The 18,335-nt window shown below is 39.2% G+C and overlaps 1 protein-coding gene across 1 annotated transcript; it reads right to left on the reverse strand.

Annotated features, from left to right (window-relative positions):
* Positions 1-13,113: 13,113 nt before the first annotated feature.
* ppib (peptidylprolyl isomerase B (cyclophilin B)) lies at positions 13,114-18,173 on the reverse strand. The gene is made up of 5 exons (XM_063479202.1): positions 17,947-18,173; positions 16,020-16,133; positions 15,754-15,847; positions 15,127-15,311; positions 13,114-13,541 (listed from the first exon to the last, which is right to left on the reverse strand). The coding sequence occupies exons 1-5, from the start codon at positions 18,079-18,081 to the stop codon at positions 13,419-13,421; spliced, it is 651 nt and encodes a 216-aa protein (XP_063335272.1). The 5' UTR covers positions 18,082-18,173; the 3' UTR covers positions 13,114-13,418.
* Positions 18,174-18,335: the final 162 nt, after the last annotated feature.

An 18,335-nucleotide genomic window follows, 5' to 3' on the forward strand; every position in this document is an offset into this window, starting at 1 on the left:
ACGACCTTCTGATTGGTACATGCTCTACCACTTGAACTCCCAAAGTATTCTAGCTCCTGCCAAATGCACCTCTGTTCCCTGGGCAGTGGCAGCAATGGCTGCTTTTAGGGAAGTTTAGTTGGTGAGGACATCTTGGTAAAACACTATATCCAGTCTATGGTTGGAGTCTGTGTTGTACTGAGTATGGAAGACCAGGAGAGTCAGCTACATCAAGGATCTCACAAAGTAATAATTAACCATGTAAATGATTGATTAATCAATTTATTTGTGAATTAATTTTAATCTTTTCTATTTATTTGAGTATTATATGGTAATTCATTATTATTATTTAACTTCAAATGGAAAAGGGATTTACATGAAAAACAAAACAAAACATTAAATTCTCAAAAAATCCAGAATTAAAAACCAGATTTTCTAAATCTTCTTCTTTGGAATTAAAAAGAGAAATAAATAAATTGATTCAAAAATCAAATTCTGAATACAGACTTTTTTTCAATCATTTAAAATAATGATTCCACTCTTCCTATTCAATGCCATTTCCTTTTCCTTGATTAGCTATTGGATTAACTATTGGATTAGCAACTAGATCTTCTCTATTTAGCCTTTCCCTGAATCTTTTGGTCCTTGGAGAAAAAGCAATGCAAATTAGCCATGTTGTGCTATATAAGAAGATCTCTTATTGGTTAGAGAGAAACAGGCTGGCAGCTTGCTGTTTTCACCTGTTTGCTTTGTACTGCTAAGGAGACCTTGTTAAAAAGCATTTGTGACATTTACTTTCTTAAAATGACATGTAAGCACTTTCTGAGGTGCAGAAAAGCCAAAACGTAATGAGAACACATGAAGATCATACAAGCGTATAAAGGTAACAGGACTTGGTGCTGGTTCCAACAGCTTGACCTGCTTTAGGTTTTCCATTAGCATGCAAGACACGGTAGCTAGTTAGCTAGTTAGTACTGCTGGGATGTAATATTTTCACAAGCTAACATGGGCTACATACATGAGTCCACAGGTACACAGTCAGAGCACTGGGGACATATACCACGTTTATATGAAAAATATACAGTATCCCTTGATAGTCTTCATATAGCTTAAAAAAGTGAATCCTTATGCAGCACAAGCATGTTTTTAAAAAGGTCTCCTAAGCAGTGCAAGTCTGTGGCTGCCAGGGTGTTTCTCTTCTCTCTTAACCAATTACGGATCTCCTTACATTGGACCACATGGCTAAATAATGTAGAAGCTAATCCAATAGCAAGTCCAATAATTCATTCACTTGCAAAGAGTTAATCCAGAAGCTAATAGGAAAAGAACATGGAACTGAAATGAATATATATATATATATATACATATATATATATATATATATACACACACACACACACACACACACACACACATATATATATACATATACATACATATACATATATATATACATATGTGTATATATATATATATATATATATATATATATATATATATATATATATATATATATATATATATATATATATAATTCCTTTATAAATGTCTTTGGATATATAGCATGCTATATTTATAAAATATAATTTTATTGTGCAATTAGGTTTTAATTCATAAAATACTTTATTTCTACACATTTTCAATGGGAGCCAGAAATATGTTGACATTTATGATTAGTAGACTCCATTAAGTAGTGTTGCTAGCTGAGGCAGACACAGTGAGGAAAGAGTACTACTACGCAAAGGGTGAGCACTTTTGATTCTGTTGCAATTCAGCTCATTATGGTTGCAAATCAAACCGTCACAGAAAAATCTGGGAAAATCTTATTTCTTGACTTTTGTAATAAGTCAAACATTGAGACCATCAAAGTATTTAACACAGCGTTGTCAAACATAAGGGCTGGGTGCCAGAACTGGCACACCAAAGGGAGGTAAATTACATAAACATTACAAAGACTTTTTTGTAATTACAGGATAATTTCATTTTATGCATTTTTGCATTTCAACAATACGTTTCGTATTGTTGAAATTGACCTTCCTAAGGAGATATCAGGTCAACAATCAATCATCAATTTTATAAATGGATGGCATTTTAAATTTGAACATTTTAAAATGTAAAAGACAGAAACTATTCAAAGGTGATTTATTATAGCTTATGAGGCAAAAGTTTTAGTGGTCTGGCATACCGAAGATGAATTGTGGTATGTGGCCAACAAGTTAAAATGAGTTTTAGTTTGACATGCTTTTTTAAATACATAAAATAAGGCCGCAAAATGAATTTTAAATATCAAAATGGCCAGCAGAACATCACCAACCTTCATTTTTTCCTTTAATTTGTTTGTTCCTCAAATGACGTAGGCAGTATCTGGACTACAGGATCACGGGCCTCTCGGGACAGATGACGCAGTCTGCAGGAACTGTGTAAGTGGGTAATCTCTCAGCGGGCTCCATATCGACTGTGTATTCCGTTGCCTGAAGTGCCAAGCAAGTGGCTCTTTCTAAAAGAAGCCCATCTTGCCCCTCAGCTATGAGATTTATTACGCAAGTCCTGCTGCCCCATTTCCACTCACCCATGTATGCACACCACAGAGCATGACCTGGAAGGGCTGAGAAGACTTTTAGTGCAAAGATACCAAGTTTTAGTCCTTATTTCTGTTTTGTGAGCCTATAAATATTACATTAAGATCCAAGCACTTACTTTCAGTTTTTCTCTTATTTCAAACCAGATGTGAAAATCTGGCACTAGAGCTACTGCCTGCGGAACTACAGTTTGATTAATATTTCACAGGCTTACATAACTCCATCAGTTAGCTTGTCACCATGAACCCGGTGCTACTACTATTACCCAACTCCATTAGACGAGCAGGAATGCGGCAGAACTTTTATTGTTTCTGGAAGAACACTTGATGACGTCCCTCCCGTCACAGCTTTATCGTTTTATCGTGTCGTCAGAATTCAGGCCAGGAGGTGGGGGTGCAACTTTAATTAGCTGAGCATGCTGGACTGAGGATATAGAGCATTAAGAAGACTATTTAAGAAAAGTTGGAGACTTCGTCCTTTGTGATTGTACTTACTTTTTAATCCTGAGGTTGAGATGGAGCTGATGAAGATTATATAAAAATGTGTTTTAAGGCCCCAGGAGCTTTAAAAGAATAATAATAATAAAAAAAAAATACAGTGATAAAAGTTTGACTTTACTTTTTGTAGCTGTATAACCTCTCTTGAGTTTTACTTGCCTCTCTCAGAGCCTGGTCCTGCTGCAAGGTTTCTTCCTCACTGCTGTCACCAATTGCTGACCCATAGGGCACTAACAAATCTTAATTACATAGGACGCATGACTGGCATAAAACTGTTTGCACCTTAAAAAGTAAAACACCTTATTTGTTGAATTCCCAAAACTCTCACTGTAAAGACTTTTTGCTTTTGTAGAGCTACTCCTATAGATAATGCAAAATGTAAAAAGACTTACTGCTGAAATCTCTGTTTTATAAATGGCTGGTTCACTGAAAAACGATGTTTACTGACTTTTTTACATTAAAAGAAAGGTAGATTATTATGAAGTTGTGTTTGTTTGTTTGTTTGTTTTTTTAACTGATCCACCCCACTTCAGAAAAGAAATACAGTGATCCAGATTGCCAACAAAATTTTATATCTTCTTCTTTTGGGCATGCTCCAGCCAAACAGGCAAGAGAAAATGGAAGTGAAAACATGTTCTTATCCTGTTCCTTCTATAAGCAGAAGTTAGTCACAGCTGATGCTGATGTGAATATCAAAAGCATCCAGTCACCCATCCTCGTGAAGCAGTCAGGCAAATGGATGGATGTATCATGGTGGCAGTGTGTAGGAAATCTGGGAATTATGTCGGGGTATCAGCAGGGGATCAGGCTTCTTGATGTAGTGGTTTACTTCTGAACTGGTGCCATTATATGAAATATTTGTCTACAGATTGGTAGACCAATTTTACATGAAAATTACAAGTATAGCTCTGTATTTTGAATCAAATATTCATATCCAGCTTCTGACAAAGCAACTCCAGCTTCAGTCACTGAGAAACATATCAAATTGCCATCCATGTACACACACACACACACACACACAAGCTCTACACATCATGTTTTGTAATGCTCCCTCACCCACTCAGCTCAAAAACCCACCAAGCTCTTGGTCTTGTGGGCTTTTGAGTTAGTGTCGTCTACACTGAGCTGGTTTAGTCCTACAGACCTTGAAACTACGAGAAAGATGTGCAGCATGAAAATCTGTTGAGATATTTCAATTGCAGCCTAAGTAGCCCACCATTGGATTAGCACTGCTGATAACTACATTGTAAATATGAGCAGAGATTATGGAAAAATGAGACCTTGAGTTAACCTCCTCTGGAAATATTCCCACTATTTTTTCCATATTTCCGTCCTTGTAGGGACATTTGTGTCGCATGAGCTTAGTACACGCTCATAACTTATATGTACTCTTAGTTACAGAGAAGGCACCAGCTCACAGTCTTTCACGTAATTCTCATGTAAGACAATGGAGAGCCAGCAGAGTTGCTTAAATTAGCACGCACTCTCAGTGGCCTTGTTGCCCTGTTTTCCTGTCCAGAGCAGTGAGCAAGTAGTGACTCTGGAGGAAGGGCAGGAGATCGTGGGAACCAGCATGTCACCACAGGCTGGGCCACGTCCCGAAGAAAACTCTGACAAACTCTGCAGGCTGCAAAGCAGGGGAAGAGAAACCGGAGGGGAAACTGGAGAACAATGAAGAAATTAATGTGACACTGCTGCTCGTATATAGGTCTGGGTGGGAACCCAAAAGTCTGTTGTCCCGGAGTCAGAGCCAGGATTTCTAAAACTCATTGACAAAAAATAAGCCCCAGTTCCCACACTGACCTTTCCCACGCCGCTGCTAGTATTGTATATTTATACTTGTGTTGTCAAACTGCTTCCCCTCTGAGTTGTACACTGCATGTTTGGCTTTCCTTATCTATGTGAACGTGCTTCGGCTGTTATTTTGAACTTGATCTCAGCTTTATTTACATCTCTCCGCCGCAGAGGTTTCTATGATGTTTGTGGCTGGGCCCGCAGTTGAAGAGAACAAGCAGTGCCCAAGGAAAAGTTTGGCCTTTTAAAGAACATTTTCACTTGTAAACCCTGCTTCTTGGAAGAGAAACTCCCACTAGCTTCCAGCTATCTTTGGACAGCAAACTCACAATATGCATTCTGCTACAAACAGGTTTATCAGACCTTCTTGCCTAATGCTGTGAGCTGAACTATGAAGCAAGTTCAGCATACCCAGAATCATTTCTTCACCACTTAGCCTGACTGCTGAGCTTAGGGTTAACATGCCTAAGCAGTCACATAAAGGTCTTCATAAACTCGATACATCAATCCAGGATTTTCCAGTCTAGCTACTAGTGTGTTACATTGGTGGCACATAACCAACCACAAACATGGACAGACCTACTGCCAGCTGAGCAGCTGATAAGCTATAACATCAGAAAATTATGAAGATTTCTTGATGCATTCTCAATCATCCTGGAAAGTAAATCTCCAAGTGACTTCTTCAGTCTGAGACTGAAGAAGTCACTTGGATGAGTGACGAAATGTTTCTCCCACAAAAACGCTACGTCCAGATGAAAAGATTCAACTTTTGGAAAATTATGAAGAGTTTAAACACAAAATATGAAAAAATGCAAGGAATAATATCGCTTCCAAGAATCTATTTTCTTACTGATGCTAATCAGAAAAAATGATGATGATGAAAATGATAAAAATACTAAAGCACTGACAAGGCCCCCAGGAGTGCAGTGAGCTCTGTCATGAATACAGAACCACCGAGTTGTGTTTGACATCCAGCCAAACTGAACAAGAACAGCTCTGCCTGGCCAAAAGGTAATGACTACAGTCTATTCAATGCTTTATACAGAGAGCGGATCACAGAAACCAAGACATGTGACCTCGGGCTGGAGAGGAAATTTAAATTCCTGGACAATAACAATGCAAAACACAAAGAAAGACAACACTAGAGCGTTTTCGGACGTGATCCCTTTCACATAAATCCTTAGAGGCTCAAAATATCTATAAAAACTAAAAACAGTCAAGGTCTAATGCAAGAAAAAACTCATCTTCCTTAAAATCAAATGTTTACTGAAAATAAAGTAAAATACAGCAAATGCAGGATGTTTAAGGAAATGCGATGCTGCTGGGTTGTGTTTTCTGATCACAAGAGACATGAGGAAACAAAGAAGTGGCGAAATTCTGTCAGAAAAATGTAGATATCAGACACACAGGTTCAAAATATTATTTATTACTGAGGGAAATCTGTCATAGTTACTAAAACAGCATAGTCTACTTATATTAGGATAAAAAAAACATACAGGAAATATCTTAAATTTTGTCAGTGTCGTCAAATTTGTCAGCACAACCAGTCTGAGGAGCATATGGTTCATGTGTTTATGGGATGTCTGTGTGACTGTGTCTGTCCTTGTTCTTTGTTCAGTGTTTGTTGAGTCTTTGGATCCTGTTTTGATTTTGTGATTCATTCGTGTATGTTTTTAGTATTCAGTATGTTTGTATTTCTTGGTGTCTCCGTCTTATCTGCGTTAGTGCCTCCATCCCTCTTTGTCATCATGTTTCCCACCCATCCTTATATGGATGTATTCCAGTTTACACGGGTAGCAGGTTTTCTCTCATCTTCACCTGTGTGAAGATGAGTCTTGACTTTGTTTTTGTGTGATTGTCTGTTTCTGCTCCTGATGTCTCTTCTGCTCCGGCTCATTTTGGACTGCCGGTTTTGTGCTAGACTTTTTTTATTTGCAGAAAACAAGTTAAAGGCTCACATTTCATTTTGTTTATTTCTCTGTTCTGCATTTGCGTCCTCTTTACAACACATCTCATGACAGCATCATGTGTTTGTATAGCAGTGATGTTAGATGGTATTGTTAAATCTTACAGTCTGAGAAATACCATCAATGTATTTGTCAGGCAAACAAACATTCAAGCAAACATAGAAACTAAACTAAAACTAAACAATAAAGTCTAAACTGAAACAAGCTAACAGGGACTAAACTCAGTTGAAGACACTTTGAGAGCGCAAACCTCTGCCAAGGGCCCTCAGTCTCGGGGAAGTATTTACATTTAAGGGAATCGTTCTGTATTTTCTGTGTATTCATTTTTTTAATTTGTTCTTTTTAAACATACTTTAAGAAGTTTGCAGTGCATGAAAAACAAGTGTGAAGTGCAGGTTTTGTTATTCGCCCTGTTAAATAACTTGAGCTCTTATACAATATGATACTACAGTATATTTCAAACTGGGCTCATTCGCTTCCAACTGACAATACTTTCTTTGAAGGTATAACGCATTTGGGTTTCAACATGAAAGAAAGGCAGATGTGAAATGTAAAAGTGAGGTCAGAGGTCAAATATGGTCAATATGACATGATATTTAGCGTCTCCATATATATTTTATTTTCTATAAGGCTGTATGCTGCCAACACAAACAATGGCTGTAAGAAACATGGTTTTAAATAGCTCTATATGGCATTATTATCTGTTAACCTTGAAGGAGAGGTCAGAGGTCAAATGTGACATCATATTTTAATCATTATATGCGGGTTAGGGCTTTCTATATGTTGATAGTGCACATCACTTGTAAGAATCATAGTTTTTCAGTTATAAGGCTTTTTGTCAATTTATGACCAATGAATCATTAAGTTGACCTTGAAGGCCTTGATGGATATAAAACTAATTTTAATGGATTATTAACATGACCCCGCTCTACAGCCTACACATTTTCTCAGAAGTCATTCGAAACTTTCCAAGCTATCGTGCTTACAGACAAGAAGAATGACACACACACACACAATACCAAAAACGTAACCTCCTTGGCAGAGGTAACTATACAAATGTACTTAGGCACTGATAGCATTTGGTTTCTGTTAAGGAAATATTAAAGTGTGCGTAAAGCAGAAAGTAATAGACGGGCCAGTCATTCTTATATCTGTATTCACCCCCTAGAAGCTCATTTTGAGCCAACAAGAAGCTGCTATCAAACCAAATTTAATGTGTTTTAAACCATCTGGCCAACTTTTAATCATTAAACACATCATCATGACCCAGTTCATTGATAATGAAATACTAAAGCACTGACAAGGCCCCCAGGAGTGCAGTGAGCTCTGTCATGAATACAGAACCACCGAGTTGTGTTTGACATCCAGCCAAACTGAACAAGAACAGCTCTGCCTGGCCAAAAGGTAATGACTACAGTCTATTCAATGCTTTATACAGAGAGCGGATCACAGAAACCAAGACATGTGACCTCGGGCTGGAGAGGAAATTTAAATTCCTGGACAAGAACAATGCAAAGCACAAAGAAATAAAGTACTAGTTTCTTTAGGTCCTGAGGAGGCATGGCCTGTGTAAAGACATGATGCGTGTCATCTCAAGTGATAGGGGCTTAAAATATGTCAGTTTGCATATTAACTGATAATTTTTAAAAAGTAAACAAACCTGAGGCCTATTTCAACAAAAACTCATCTGTATTCAGCAATATGTAAAACACACACCTTTGACTTGTGTCTGTTAATCCACAAACCTGCTTTAAAGCCAACAAGTTTTTACTGAAAATATAAACAGAATATTTTTCAAAAGGCAAATAAAGCATATATGACTTCGGGCGATATTGCCTGGATTATGTTTTCTGATAACAAAGAAGTGATGAAATGCTGTCAGAAAAATGTTGATACCAGACATAGAGATTGAAAATAAAATCTGCTTGATGAATGAAGTTATAGGTTACTAAAACTAAACTTAAACAAATCAAACCAAAAAATTACTTAACTGAAATAAAATTTATGTAAAGTAGACTAAAAAAACTTGTTCAACTTTCATGCCAGGTTGAGCAAATATGACAAGTTGCACCACAAAAACAAAGCTATCGGTCTAATCTGAACAGAAGAAAATGGTGGAGTTTCCAGAGGGCCTCATAAAAAGTATTTTTTTCTGTAACTAGCACTGATATCATGGAATATGTTTCAGTACTAAAAATGAGGGAATTTAATATCTGCGATTTAATGTAACATAAACAAGAAGGAATCGGAATCAAGAACCAGTTCCTGTAGCGAACTGGTTCCCAGTAGCTCAGTACCTTGGACTTGTTAGTCTGCTTGCCTATAATCAGTTCCACTTGCAGTTGCACTAATCGGCAGATTTTAGTTAAGAGGAGGAAAATGGTGGTACAGTCTACAGAGTGAATACGGACATTACTTTTACTTTTAGCCACAAACAGACGAGAGCGCGAATGTAAGAGAAACAACTGCATTAAGCTGCTAACACAACTTAGCTAGCATGCTAAGGCTAAGCTAGCCGGGAACCCAGAGTGACGTTGAAGCCAAGTGAGTGCCGAGCCCAGCCCTGTAGCCTCAGGATTATACTGTTAAATGGTAATTATAAGACAGTGTGCTTCAGGTTATTTTACAGAGAAACGTGAAAGTCAAGTTGTGTAACGAATCATTTTTCCCCTGCATTACATTTAAGAAAAGTGTTATTATATGTAATAATTACTTTTTTTGAGTATGATCCTGATCATACTGAACATTTGACCACAGAGCAGGCAATTATTTTGCAGGAATGTAATGTTTTTGATATGCTGCTTAGCGATGGTGGTCACACTCAAAGTGGAGTCAGTGAGAGCCCAATGAGAATCAATAAGATAATCAATAAGGAATTGAATTAGATAATGGAATTGGAAATATTAAATTCTTATCAATTCCCTCCCTATAAATAAGCACTGGTAACCTCAGTGTTTTACTGTTTCTTTCATAAATGGACTGGTCAAAGTTAGAACAACATTAGGTCCTAGATCAGCACTCAGAAGCGCTTGGATCACAGAGGATCTTTCTTTTCAGATCTGGTTCTTCTTTAAATAAAATGACCCCATGTAGACCTGTCGTGTATTTCCTGCTGTTAAACTGTGGCAGAGAGTAGATAAACATGAGCTGATGGCAAAAGGGCAGGAGGAGGACGTTCGGTGCTCCTGTGTGACCGAAAGCTTCCATGCTTCTTGTTGTGATTCTCTCCAGTGTTCGTATAATCTCTTTGACAAAGCCCCTTGCAGGAAGCTATGCCAGATATGTCCGGCCCGTCATGGCTTTTCCAGCAACGCCAGTAAGTGAAGAATAACACAGTTTCACTGAACAAATCCCAATCGCCACAAACAAGGCCAAACTGAACAAGAGAGGGTTTAACCAAGACCATGGTTGTGCCAACTCTGGGGCATTCTTTCCATATTTTGATTCTGATGAGTCATACAATGCCTGAGTGAATTTGAGCAAAATAAGGACTTCAGGGCCCATATCTGCTATTTTGGTCTCCTAAAATATTTTCTTTTGGCCTGATTGTTGACAACCATTTAAAAAATCATTTCCCTTTAGGGAGGCCTAGATTTTAGCACTGAAAGCTGTTTGGAGTCTGAAGTTGGAGGACAATAGCTTCACATTACAGTGATTTAATCTTAATTACACTCCAATCAAAGCTTTTCCTCACTCCTCTGTAATTATGCAACTTCACAATCAACAACATCTGAAAATCAGCTTTGCTTTCCTAGTGTATGCAGGTACGGGGTGTGTACCTGCAGTTTGTTTTTGTTCAGATGGCTGAGGCTGAAATGATAAAAGTTTATACTAAACTGGGAGCTGGTTCCACAGAAGAGAGGCCCGGAAGCTGAAGGCTCGGCCTCCCATTCTACTTTCACATACTCTAGGACCCACAAGTAAGCCCACAGGCTGAGAACAAAGAGCTGTTTTTGGGTGATATGGTACTATGAGGTCCTTAAAATAAAATAGGGCCTGATTATTCAAACCTTGTTTGCGAGTAGAAGGATTTTAAGTTTAACAGGAGGCAAATGAAGAGAAGCAGTATGTGATAAATATGCTCTCTCTTTGTAGCCTAGTCACTATTCTTGCAGCATTTTTGATCAACTGAAGGCTTTTCAGAGAGTTTTTAGGACAACCCGATAATAATATGAGTGAGTGAGTTTCACACACTTCTCACACTTGACAGGATTTTTCTAATTTTAGACATATTATGCAACACAAGAAAAATATCCTGCATATTTGTTTAACATGTGCATTGAAGGTCAAAATTGACTCCAAGATCCCTCACAGGAAGCCAAAGTAATGAGATTCAGAGCAAGTATTTGGTTAGACACATTGTTTCTAGGATCTTCTCCTTTCTTTCTTTCCCTTTTTCATAAAGAGATTTTTACTCTATGTTTCAGGGTGTTTAGACTCCTTGTGGAAGAAAACTGTAAGCACACCATCAAATACAGTACATCGAAAGAAAGATGTGGTGGGCATGGATCTTGGAGCAGAAGTTGTTTTTTGTTCACAAGCATTTTCCCACTCCTTTCCTCTCCTGTTATCAACAGGAAAGCTGTGAAGCCTAATATTACTTCCCTTGTTTCCTTTCTACTCGAAATTGCAACCTAAAGCAACACAGTGTGGCATCATTCAGGGACATTTCATATGCTGCTCGTGTATATTAATGAGCTATTTATGTGCTTTGTACTCGGGGTACCTTTATGATGATTCAAAGCAAACATGCAATCTTTAATCTAAATGCAAAAAAGGTGAACAGTTTCTGTTAATTATAACTCAACAGACCACACTTGTCTACAAAGTGTTCAAACGTGTTTAGAGCGTTGGCTTTGCCACAGGAGTGTTGCAGGAGCAGCGTGATATTAAAACACATCCCTACTCTGTGTACAGAGTGCAGCAGCCTGCTTTGATTGTCTCCACTGGGCCTCCTGCTGCTCTTTATTACTCTGCTTCTATAAAAGAAAAACAGTGGTTACTGGATATAACTCCAGATCTATGAGTAGCCAGTGGCACTGGAATCCAGAACTCAGGTAGATGATGATACCCCAATGAAAGTAGTGAGAGGTACTTGATTTTATTTTTTGGAAACTATCCCATGATGCAAAATCTTCGTGCAAACGATGTTTCAACACAGCTAATCAAACATTTATTAGTCATAAAACTTATTTAGGCAAAATTTAGTCGTCTTGCATTTTTAAAACCTCGCTGGTGGATTTATGCTCCTTCCTGTTTTTTACTAGAGGATGAGCAGCCAAAATCTACTAATTAAATACATTATTAAATTTTTAATTAAATGTCTCAATAATTAACTACAATTACAATTTTGATTAAAGCCAAGTGTGGCACACAAATGCCACCAGCTGCTGACAACTTTAAATTCCTTTAACTAGAAGTGTCCTTTAATTGCGTTTAGAGGTGAGGAGCAGGAGCACCCCTCATTACTTTATTTTGCATCCAATGGACCAGATTCTCTGTAACTTTTTAAAGGTTCTCTTGACCAACAGTCCTCCAGGTTTTCTAGAGATCTTTCAAAGTTTTTCTTTGAACATTTTCACTCATTTCCAGTCCAGTCCTTGTACCTGACCATTTTGACTGTATATTGTAATATGCTCTTCATTTTAGGCCACCAGCAGCCTTGACATGTCAGGATTTCACAACGTGGATTGGTGATGGAGACGCATCAGCTCCCCCCCCTTCACAGAAATTAGCAGAAGCACCTTTGACTTTTGAAAGCTTGCTTTGTGCCACTGATTACCAAAAAAAAAAAAAAAAAAAAAAAAAAAAAAAAAAAAAAAAAAAATCCACCTGCAATGAAACCATACGTTGCAGAATTTAACAGACTCTTGAGAAATTTCACAGTGAAGGGCTCATTTTCCTCAAGGCCACTGGGCTCGCTTTTGTTGAGGGTATCTGTAGATCAGGTTTTCCCATTTTACGTGGTGGCCTTTGAGTTTGTATGGCTGACACTTCGGTTATCATTTCCTTTGTGAAGAACTGACCTCAGTGGGGCTTCCTGGTTATCAGCTAAACTTATTTCTGTAAAAACCCATACTTAAGAGAAATTGGTGAAAAATACACTTTATTCTGTTCGCTCTGTGGTGCCGCACTGAGCTTCACACTCTGGTTTCAGTTCTCGGGGATAACAGCAGGCAAGTCGCTCCACCTAGTGCTCACAAGAAGAACTGAGTGACTTCATAAAAATCTAGTGTTGAAGCCAAATCCATCTTTTATGTAAATGCATTAAATACATGAACTTCACGGAGACCGCAATGAAATGTACACATCAGTTTAACAAAAACTGAAACCTTTATTTCAGATTTCATTTCCTTTTTCTTACAAAAAAGTGCACCTTGGAATGCTCGTTGTTAAATGGACCCAGTGTGTTGTCACGGTTGCTTGAAGTTGATACTTTTCTGGTGCATTAAGACAGCAGCCACTGAATAACCCAAACCCCTCCCCCTGGACCACAGAGCTGAGTGTTAAAACGAGGTGGCCTGCACGATTTCTCCCTAAACCCACCCACTTGCCCCCTCCTTCCCCAGTCCGGCTCTCCTAGTTAACCTTACGGCAGCGCTCTACTCCTTGGCGACTGCGAATGGCTTCTCCACTTCAATTTTTCCACAGTCGTGAATGACGACATCTTTTAGAGGTTTGTCACGCCCGTCGGTCTTCGTTTCCTCGATCTTCCTCACCACGTCCTAGAAGATAAAATGATGAACGTACAGTTACATTTTCCCACTCAAGACATAAGTAAATAAAATCAATACAGGGTTAATTTGAAAGAAATGTACTCTTCTTTTGGTCAAAGTTGAGCAATCTTATGTACAGTTTAACCCTGAACCACAAAATACAATTTTTTTGAAACTTGAGTTTTTATTGAAGCTTAATAAAAACATTTGCATAACTTTATATATTGCTACATGCAATTTATGGCCTACAATGCACAGTGCACTTTATTTACAGTTTAAAGAACAAAGTACAGTACTGGAGTAATGTCCTTAGTTGCATTTCACTTGGTTAAACTGGTAGTTTTAAAACCTGAATAAATACTGGTTAGAAAGAAACCACTGCTGAAGCCCACCACTGTAACAGTGCAGGGGTCTTTGGGTGTTGCATACGCTTAATTTCCAGCTAATCGTCACATACTTTTGGCGACTTTGGAGTCACACACCACTTCCTCCTAACTCATCATGCTCTCCTGGATGATTCCACTTACATTTTCATTTTCAAAACCTGACATATCTAGAAGTTTAGAAAACAAAAAACACTGTATGATAAATTATAAATTATGTTGTGCTGCTTTGATGTGCAGAGCACACAGTAGTACTACTTTCTACCTTGCATTTACTTTTGATCTCACACCCAGACACGTGGACAGCTACTAGCAGTTTTCTACTCTTTGAGCACTCAAAGCACTTTCTTACTACAAGCCTCATTCACACAAACATTTAGTGCTTTTTTGTTTTGTTTTAAATGCCTAAACCCTTTTAATCCAAAAAGCCACACTCACACACACTGATGATGCCTCAGAAGAAACTCAGAGTTCAGGTATCTTGCCCAAGGATACTCTGACATGCAGACTAGAGAAGCCAATGAGGGCTCAAATCGCCAACTTCCTGATTAGTATACAACCCACAATCTCTTGAGCTACAGTTCCCCCCTCTGGTCAGTAAGCTGGCTCAATCTTCTCATGTAGTCTGTAGTGCCCCATTCTGGTTTTCTTAAAGTTTGTGAAAAGAAACCAAACTACGGGAAAAGCAACAAGGTTAGAAACTCAAACCGACTTTGCATGAAAACATCAACTCAAAAGGACACAGACAAGCTCGCACCAGCCTGCCAAGAATCCCAGGCATGTCTGGACTTGCATACATCAGCACAGTGGCTCCTTGGCGAGCCAAAGCTACGCCAACTGTCACACACGCCTAAATGGGTCAAAGATCTGGGAAGAAAGGCAGCAGCAGCATGCAACTGTTATTTATGTTTGCATGGGCTCACCTACGAAAACTCTTTACAGTTTTAGGCAGATTTTACTGACTGGGGCTGTTTTAGTTGTCTCGGCTTAAACTTAACAGCGCATGTGTGTGCCTGATTCATAAGAAGGGAAATAATTTTATTGCAATTATTTTACTTTCCCCAATTGCTAAACCTGAGTAAGAATTTGAACAATAAACTGATCAACTGTCTGTTTTAGTAGCTCAGATCAGCTCCTAGAATTCATATTTCAGGTGATAACCTTCCCCCTGAACCCCTTGAGCCATTTACATGACTCAGTGTGACACTCACCATGCCCTCCAGGACTTTTCCGAACACCACGTGCTTCCCATCCAGCCATGGAGTCTGAACTGTGGTGATGAAGAACTGGGAGCCATTGGTGTCCTTGCCAGCGTTGGCCATGCTGAGCCAGCCGGGCCCGTAGTGCTTCAGCTTGAAGTTCTCGTCAGGGAAACGGTCTCCATAGATGCTCTTGCCTTCAAAGAGAAAAAGGTTTATATATTAGCCATTTCCACTCCCTCCCTGCACTGACCTTTGCAACTCATTTGAATGGCCTGATTGCTGCAAATGCTTATCTTCACTTTAATTATTCAGGAACGCTGAATGCAGTCGCTCTTGGAATGAACTCGACCAGTAAAGCCACAAAAATGGTAAAGGAGTGTTTGTGAACTGAACAGGCTCTTAGCACACAATAGATATGTTGATGCTGACTGTCTTTGGATTTGGCTAGAATTGAATGAGTAACCTTTTGCTTGCCAAACCAATGTGCTAACCACACTATGGACAGAGAGAGTCAACTATGTCGGCAGATTGTGATTACGTGCCTAACCCCAGCCCTGGTACATTGTAAACCCAGGGCAGTGAAAATGCAAATTAATTCCTGCTAGAAAGAAAATCTGTCAAGTCCTGACGTCTCACCTCCAGTGCCGTCTCCTCTGGTGAAATCTCCACCCTGGATCATGAACTGCTTGATGACTCTGTGGAATTTGCTGCCCTTATAACCAAATCCTTTCTGTTCAATTGCAAATTACAAAAAAATATCATGAGCACCACTTGAAACATCTGAAATGAATGAGTAGAGAAATACTGATTTTAGTTTCTGCCCATTTTGACCAAATCACCCCCCTCAATTTAGTCACAAATAAAATGGTCAATGGTGCCAAAAGGAAGAAATGGCTTCTCACCTCTCCTGTTGCCAGAGCAGCAAAGTTGTCAACCGTTTTGGGAACGGTTTTCCCAAACAATCCGATGACAACCCTTCCAATGTCTTCATCACCAATTCTAATGTCGAAGAAAACCTATTAAAAAATACATTAAAAAAGCAGCTTATAAAATCATTTTACACACGTTTTTGTTTGTTTTTTCAAAAAACTGATTTTTTAATGATTTCCATCCATCCATATTCTTCTGCAGGCATGACGGTAGTACTCCAAGCAGAGTAACCCAGCGCTCACTGTCACAAGCTACCACTGCCATGGTCTTCAGCAGGGACACAGACAGCCAGCATGTCCTCCGTCTGGCCAGAGAAGGAGGCGTCCAAATGCTTTAACATTTCCATCATTTTAGGCAAATGCAGCGGCTCAACTCTGAACCTACGTTCCCTGCCCCCCATCTCTATAGTTCCACCATTCACTAGAAGACTGGATCCGGAACTCAAGCTGTGTGTGGATGTGAGCCCAGCTACATCTAATTTTAGTTCTCAATCTCTTGAACTAGCTCTGCTTCCTTCCTGAGAGAGGTGATGTCCTGATCCGTGTCCCAAGAACCAGGTTGGCAACCCAGGATCAGAGCTCAAAGGCCCCCACCCCCTCCACAGCTTGATCTAAGTTACTGATATTTAACAAAAAGTAAAAACTGGTGGGTCAGAATACTTAAATAGCTAGTTTATGTTCTTCACAACACTGAGAAGATTAAATTCCATGTAATTTAATGAACAGACAGCTGCAACCCTAGACTCCCCGGGTAGTTTGCCTGCAGACACTTCCATGTGAAATTATAAGACTTTTAAAGACTGAATTATTAGATTCTGATTTTTTTGTGCCTTTCTTCCCTTTGAGGTTGTCAAGGCACTTGCTGTTATTTGGTGGTAGGTCTGAACAACACATTTAGTACATTTTTCTTCATCTAATGGCCAAAAACAGCAAAATGCAGATTTTGAGTCTGGGGAATTCCCCAAAGACACAAACGCTGCTGAAGGACAATTTTAATATTCAAAATATCCCTGGTGTTTGTTTGTTTTTTGTTGTTGTTGTTTCTTTGGTTGAATATCAATCTTATAAGACCTGCAACATAAAAGTCCCGATGGTTAATGTGTGAAGTCGTGTAAAGACTAAAAGGGTTTCCCCCCTCTTTTTTTGTATCATAGTATAAAATATAATACCGAAATATCGTTTCAGCTGGCTTCATTATTGCAAGAAGTCTAACTAGCATGTACAGCAGTTTATTTATTCACCTCCGACATGCTTTGATTGCATGATAAAACTACGGGAAGAAAAATTTTGCTTAAATTCAACTCTGACCTATGATACCACATATTATACATTTATTTAATAATGAAAGCAACTACTTGATGTTACTTATCGGGTTTTAAAGTGAGTCTGTTCCAACATGATGGCTCAGTTAACGGCCAGTTTAGAGCTTCCTTCAAACTGTAGACGTGGACAAACCAGACACAATATGCCAGACAAAAACACCCGAACCCCACACAGCTGCAGTTTTATCTCTTTATATTAGATAAATAAATGAACAGATAAGGAAAAGCCAAAGGAAGGTGGGGCCATTTATGAACAATGTGTTTGGGATTGCATACAGTTAAGATAAAGGCCTAACATTCTTGGCGAGCTAGCTCCATGATCTCCATGGACAGCTAGCTCTGGGATATTAGTCTCTTATCCATCAGCGCCAGTTTAGTACTGACGTCACGGAGTGCTTTATAAATGCAATCACAGCTGATATCGGAAAAGCTTAAATGTCTGCTAGCTTAGTCAAGCAGACGGCGTCCTGCAGGCCAGCTTGGTTGTGACGTGGCTTTACAAGCTGCAGCTTCCCGTTAGCATCAGCGGACAGCGAGAAATAAGAGCAAAGATTTTCTGCTAACAAGCTAACACCCACCTTCGCTGTTACTTTGGGGCCTTTCTTCTTCTCGTCAGCAGCCGAGCCATTCGGGAAAGCGAGAAAAATTAGGGATCCCACAATAACTGTAACAGCTATGAGGAACTTCATCCTTCTCTCACAGAGTCTAACCATCAACGAGAAAAAAAATTAACAGCCCGGGAACGGCCTGTTAGCGCTGCTACGTTTATAAAGGGCCGGGGGGAAGGAGTGAGTGTGGTATCCGGGGGTGGAGACTGTGGAGGCGCCCTCTCCAAAGGCTACAGGCCGGCTCGACCACACAGGGGCGGGGTTTCAACCCTGCGCAGAGACGCACGGAGCTTTGATTGGATCACGTACAGGATAAGCCAATCAAATGTAGACGCGTAACAATTTTTTTTTCTTTTTTG

This window comes from Pelmatolapia mariae, linkage group LG7 (assembly GCF_036321145.2).
Source record: "Pelmatolapia mariae isolate MD_Pm_ZW linkage group LG7, Pm_UMD_F_2, whole genome shotgun sequence".
In the NCBI taxonomy this organism is placed as follows: domain Eukaryota; kingdom Metazoa; phylum Chordata; class Actinopteri; order Cichliformes; family Cichlidae; genus Pelmatolapia; species Pelmatolapia mariae.

What these genes read in the sequence shown, in the direction of transcription:
- ppib (XM_063479202.1), bottom strand. Translation starts at nt 18,081, where the DNA reads ATGGTTAGACTCTGTGAGAGAAGGATGAAGTTCCTCATAGCTGTTACA. An exon ending in CTGCTCTGGCAACAGGAGAG is followed by an intron (nt 15,848 to 16,019) that starts GTGAGAAGCCAT and finishes GCAATTGAACAG; the next exon opens with AAAGGATTTGGTTATAAGGG. An exon ending in CAGAGGAGACGGCACTGGAG is followed by an intron (nt 15,312 to 15,753) that starts GTGAGACGTCAG and finishes TTCTCTTTGAAG; the next exon opens with GCAAGAGCATCTATGGAGAC.